This window comes from Papaver somniferum, chromosome 3, assembly GCF_003573695.1.
Source record: "Papaver somniferum cultivar HN1 chromosome 3, ASM357369v1, whole genome shotgun sequence".
Lineage (NCBI taxonomy): Eukaryota > Viridiplantae > Streptophyta > Magnoliopsida > Ranunculales > Papaveraceae > Papaver > Papaver somniferum.
In genome coordinates this window covers 39190307-39195673 of record NC_039360.1, presented here as the reverse complement: position 1 = coordinate 39195673, position 5367 = coordinate 39190307, and the positions used below count along the sequence as shown (strand labels likewise).

At 38.4% G+C, this 5367-nt stretch overlaps 1 protein-coding gene across 1 annotated transcript; it reads right to left on the bottom strand.

Annotated features, from left to right (window-relative positions):
- Positions 1 to 383: 383 nt before the first annotated feature.
- On the bottom strand, positions 384 to 4082 carry LOC113355924. The gene is made up of 9 exons (XM_026598908.1): positions 3877 to 4082; positions 3595 to 3761; positions 3232 to 3413; positions 2659 to 2943; positions 2508 to 2566; positions 2341 to 2377; positions 2153 to 2224; positions 1254 to 1578; positions 384 to 891 (listed from the first exon to the last, which is right to left on the bottom strand). The coding sequence occupies exons 1-9, from the start codon at positions 3974 to 3976 to the stop codon at positions 547 to 549; spliced, it is 1572 nt and encodes a 523-aa protein (XP_026454693.1). The 5' UTR covers positions 3977 to 4082; the 3' UTR covers positions 384 to 546.
- Between the last annotated feature and the right edge of the window lie 1285 nt (positions 4083 to 5367).

Below are 5367 nucleotides of genomic sequence, written 5' to 3'. Positions count from 1 at the left end.
GCAAGGGGTGTAAGGCTTATCTTGATTCTTGTGTGGGTTGCGATATGGGGTTGTGGCCTCTTATCCAGGACCTTAAACACGAAGGACTAGATTTGGTAAAATGTCCAAGGACATCTAACGAAGCTGCGCATTATCTGGCAAAAATGGCAAAACCAAAGCATGATGGGAAGAAGTTAGAAGGGATTGCCCTTGATAAACCAGATAAATTTCTACCAAAGCTAAAAGATATTCTCTGGAAAGATTCTATTGGTGGTATGACATGCTACAGGGCGGCATCTCGCTGAAGATATATTTTAGAAATGAAAGTGGAAAAGAAGCTTGAAAACTAGTTTTAGTTACTATCTTCAAATTTGTAAGACCATTGCCTTTGAAACCTGTTTTACTTCTCTTGACCATTTTAACATTGCACTTTGAACTTCACAGATCAGTCCAACCACATGAGAAATTCAACCACTAAAATATATACAGACTGTGTGAGCTCATATAACAAGCTGCAAAGACAACATAACCAAAGTCTGGAGTCTGGACAATAGATAGAACCAATGACTATCGAACTAAAAATTGTTTGGTATAAACACGATGACGTCGTTCTCTAGCATAGATTACCCAGAAAATCAGTGAAAGCATCACTGCAGATGAAACCAAAACCAACCCAATGTAGATCCATTTACTATATCGTCGTAAACCCGGACAATAATCCTTGCCGATTGTTGAGAATGTGTCCCTCACAAACGAGCAATCTTCAAGGTTAACTAGGAATGGACCATAAGTATAAAGCCCGTAACTTACATTAACTGCTGCATTCATCTGGGTGTAGAAGTCAGGGGTTATACGGCCAACTGTTGCACAAATTCCTGTTGCTGAAATCTGGCACACATAACTCTGCCAAACCTGTATGAGATCCAATATAAAAAACATGTTACAGTGCATCTCTTGCCTACTTTGAATTTGAGTTTTTGAAGGATATAGCCCTTTCGGCGTTACTAGATGTCATAGACCTAATATGAAAAGCATCTTTTGATCAGAACAAAACACGACTTCAAATTTATACCAACCAAACTGGGTCTTCTTGGTAACATGTGAGGAATGGGTACTTAAACTGTCCATAACTGATGATTTTTACTGCCGTTGGCCGTTTTCCATCACTCACATGGAAGGCTATAGGGTGAGCGTATCCAACTAAAGAGAGAAGTTAACATGATAAAAGTTGAAAAACAGATTAAATCTACTTCACTAGGTAACTCAAGGTTTACCTGTGTTGCATTGTTAAAATCTACTTCACCAGGCGAGCATTGTCGATCAGTCAAATCAGCATTGAAGGGAGCACAGAGAACGGGAATCAATGGACCAGATTGATTGTAGTATAGAGGAGCAAAGTTTGGTGGGAAATTGATGTTAGAGATGGTGGTGATGACTTGATTCACCACACCAACCAATTTGTGTGTAGCTTCTTTGGTTCGTAACAAGGTTTCCGCTGCAGTAGCATTATCCACACACGGCAAGATATCATCAAGAGCAGTATGAGCAGTCGGGTGTTGAACCCACTCATCCATTGCTACACATGTGTCTCCAACAACACTAGTTATATGACAAAAAAAGAATGCATGAGATGCTTCAATTAGAACTTTCACAAAATTATGCAGAATGGAAGCAAATTAAAACTTAGTATGAAAAGAAAAATGGTAGAAAGAATTATGAGCATGTGAGACAGTTCATACAATTACACCATTTACAGTTAGGGCGGCAACAATAATACATACATGCATACCATAAGTATGGCACATAAACCACTATATAAAATATTGAAATGAAGATGGATCGTATCTTAAACAGAACGAGCGATCCTAAGAAAAAGAGATAATCCAGTGTACCATTTAATGTCTTTAAGTGGATCTAATTCCTTGAAATCTAAATACAGATATCTAAAGATCAAGCTGATTCTGAATGGGTTAGAAACTTGCACCTAAGAGCCGTCAAATAATTTGATAGACTTACCTATTATAATAAGCTATAGTGATTGGTGACAATATAGGCTATACAGGAAGTTTTCCTCTCACATGTGAGTTGCATGGTGAAATTCAAGTATGCTAAACAAAATCAGCAATGTAATGTAACAAACATCAAGTGAGAAGTTTAGATATTCTTTTCTTACTTGTGAAGAAGAAGAAACACTCCACAGAGGACAAATGTGCCAGCGACAAGAACCCATCCAATGACAACCAAGCTGCAGATTTTCATACCAAACGTTAAAGTGAGACACGGAAAGAAATTCAAAAGAACAACGTTGCCAACACAATAAGGCAAAATAGTGTGGAAGGTGAGTTATCTTATTTGACTCACATGGATACGATAAATTTCATCCCAAAAATAGAGAATACTGCACAACACAATTGAAAGCATCAAACGTGAAAGGTCAGAAGAGTCAATGCAGGATAATTATAGATCAATGTGCGTAAAGATTGCAAAGTAAGAAACTTTAATCAAGGTAGGAAGACCAATGCGCTTACCAAATCCAAGAAATGCCAAGAAGAGCATTACAGCGGCCACTATGATAAGAATGAGTCTCCTGCACAGAGATAGTGGATAAATTTTATGAAGAACAAATCGTGCAATTATTTTAAGGAATGTAAGATGCGCAAGATTTCAAGATGTTCTTACACAGTGTCTAGAGTTTTTTGTATCTTATGCTTATTAGCATCCATACGAGTTGCAAGAGCATTAGCAGAAGAGTTCATCCTGGTTTGGATATTATCAATCTTAGTCTGCATATCAGAAGCTAAGAAGACCTTGTCAACCGTGATATTCTGAGCTGAATCAAGATAACCAGAAACGTTTCTAAGGCTGTCTACTGTATAATTCCCCTGCTTCAAAACAAATTCAAATGTATCTATCGTACTTCCATGAAATTCCCCTTGACCAGTATACAAAACCACACATCCAATGCTGTAACCACAAAAGGAAACATGTGAGTAATGCAGAACCAGAGAATGGCCAATGCCCCTTCTTCCATGACCCAGATTGTCCAATGAACAAATACATATAGGTAAGTCATTCGCAGATTCTAGTTTTAGTCCTTGGGGATCAACATCAAACAAGATAATGCCTAATACCAAGATAATTCACTTTTTGCCCGAATGTAGAGTTGGATTCCAAATGGCAAAAATGCTACTGAACTGCAGCCTACTCAAAATCTAGATCAACCAAAAGAGAACAATAAACATCCACACTTACATTGCCGTAATGGTGAAGAATATCAGAAAACCAAGTGAGAGAGCATAAGCTACTCTAGAATAGCCGTATGGTTCTTTCGGACAACAGCAATAACAGGTACAGATGAGACATAAAGACAATCCAAAGATAACAAACCAGATAGCCGCAATAATAAACAATGGAACAGCCGTAAAACCTACAGACTGCAGTTTGAACAATAGCGACATTAAGTCATTATCAAAACCCGCTCAAGCCGAATCGCCGCATAATTAACAAGCAGAATAAATTCAAGATTAAACTCGGATAATAAGATACCAATATAACCATTCTTAACAAAAAATAAATGAAATTTTTTCAATTAACGAAATGAAGGAAATTACTTACAGCCCAATAATGGTTATCACTGATATTCCAACCACCTCTGTATCTCTTGAAACCATCAGTAGGATCTCTCCTGTATGTTCTTTTTGCAGCTAAGAAAAGGGTTGAATTCTCCATAAATGATTCATTTGTTCCCACACTCTCTAGCATTTCTCTACCCATAACCATCTCTACTCACACCAGAAAAAAAAAAATTCAAAATTTCTATACAAAAAATTATATTTTGGCAACAATGTAAATAACCAATATCTAGAAAACAAATATAAAGATGAAAAAAAAGTATACCCTGATGATTGGAAGACTGGGAAACTCCATGAGAGACACATATTATGAGGAGAATGGTGAGAAATAGAAGGAAACTCGTCTGTAATCTAGAGCATATCATTATCTAAGAACAAGAATTCTGTATCTGAATCAGGATTTTCAGGTTTTTTTTGTTGGTTTTGGAGAGAAGATTTGTGGGAATTTGAAACAAACCTCTCTGTATTCGAAATTACAGTTTCAGAATATGGAAACAGAAAGTAACGGTGTCACGTGTGCCCCTCCGTTTCGCTTTCAATGATTCCCCGTTATGTCTTTTTTTGGTCCGAAATTACCCTTTAACTGTTCCAAAGTATTAATTTTAAGAACTTGTCTATTTGTTGTTATTTTATTTTTGTTCTGGGAACTTGTCTATTGGTTGGTGGGTGAATGCACATTGCACATGCACCAAAAAGAAAAGGAATTTAAAAGAAATAACAACTCGTACACGTCCAATTTGATTGTTTACTTGATTTCTTACACTGGTTAATGGACAAATTTAACTAGGAGATCCACTTTATTACATAAACAAATTTGGCTTGAAGAGACGATTCATCTCTAAAGTTACATGTGATTAATAAGAAGTTTGGTGTAAGATGGCATTGTTTGCAAGCTTATGATAATGGCGTATTTGTGGCACGTTAGTGGCATATTTGATTACACGCAAAGGTGCCACATTAATAGCCATGGCTTGAGAGGCACAACCAAGTTGGCCAAAGCGATCTTGGAAGTTGGCCAAGGTGGCTTGGGAGGTTTGGTGGCGCTGTGTGATATATCGGAAAATTATGCCTAACGCGTCTAGGCGCGCAGGCCATATCTTCCCCGATGTGCCAACCTGATGATATAATCCGGCCTTATAGTTAGGAAAATGCACGTGGATTTGTCCTTGCAAGCATGCTCGGGAACATGATGCAGCTAACTTAGCTTTCACACCGTTCCAACTTATCATAGAACAAGGGTATAAAGCCTTGAAGGCTATGGTCGATGCACCTTACCTGCATCACTGGATTCCGAGTCTTTCCCAGGCATAAGGCATGCCTTGTACTTGCATATAGGCCAGTATAGGCATATTTCCACCTATTTACTTAGCTTAGGCATTGCTGAAAGCATGCGCTTGTGTTACTCATCCGAAGGGTGCATCAATCAGGTTCATACTGTACTTTCCTTTGGCTTATGCAAGCTCCGCTAACTTGCATATTGATGTGACTTACTTTCTAGGCCATGCCCAATGCACCATTGGTACATGCCTATGTCGAATGCTTTGATAGGAAGTATAAGCATCCCCGGAATGGAACGCAACTCGCCTCATCAAGTTTGGCCACAATCATCTCTCGCGCATCGCAATACTGAGCCAGATGATATGAAGGCCAATATGCCGCAATCATCTCTCAATTAGATGATATGAGCGACAATGCGCTGGACCGACAATACTGCAACTCATTGCGGCTACCTACGCACCCTTCCCTACTTTAAAGG

What these genes read in the sequence shown, in the direction of transcription:
- LOC113355924 (XM_026598908.1), bottom strand. Translation starts at nt 3,976, where the DNA reads ATGATATGCTCTAGATTACAGACGAGTTTCCTTCTATTTCTCACCATT. An exon ending in TTCTTCACCATTACGGCAAT is followed by an intron (nt 2,944 to 3,231) that starts GTAAGTGTGGAT and finishes TTGTGGTTACAG; the next exon opens with CATTGGATGTGTGGTTTTGT. An exon ending in GTGTTTCTTCTTCTTCACAA is followed by an intron (nt 1,579 to 2,152) that starts GTAAGAAAAGAA and finishes TCATATAACTAG; the next exon opens with TGTTGTTGGAGACACATGTG.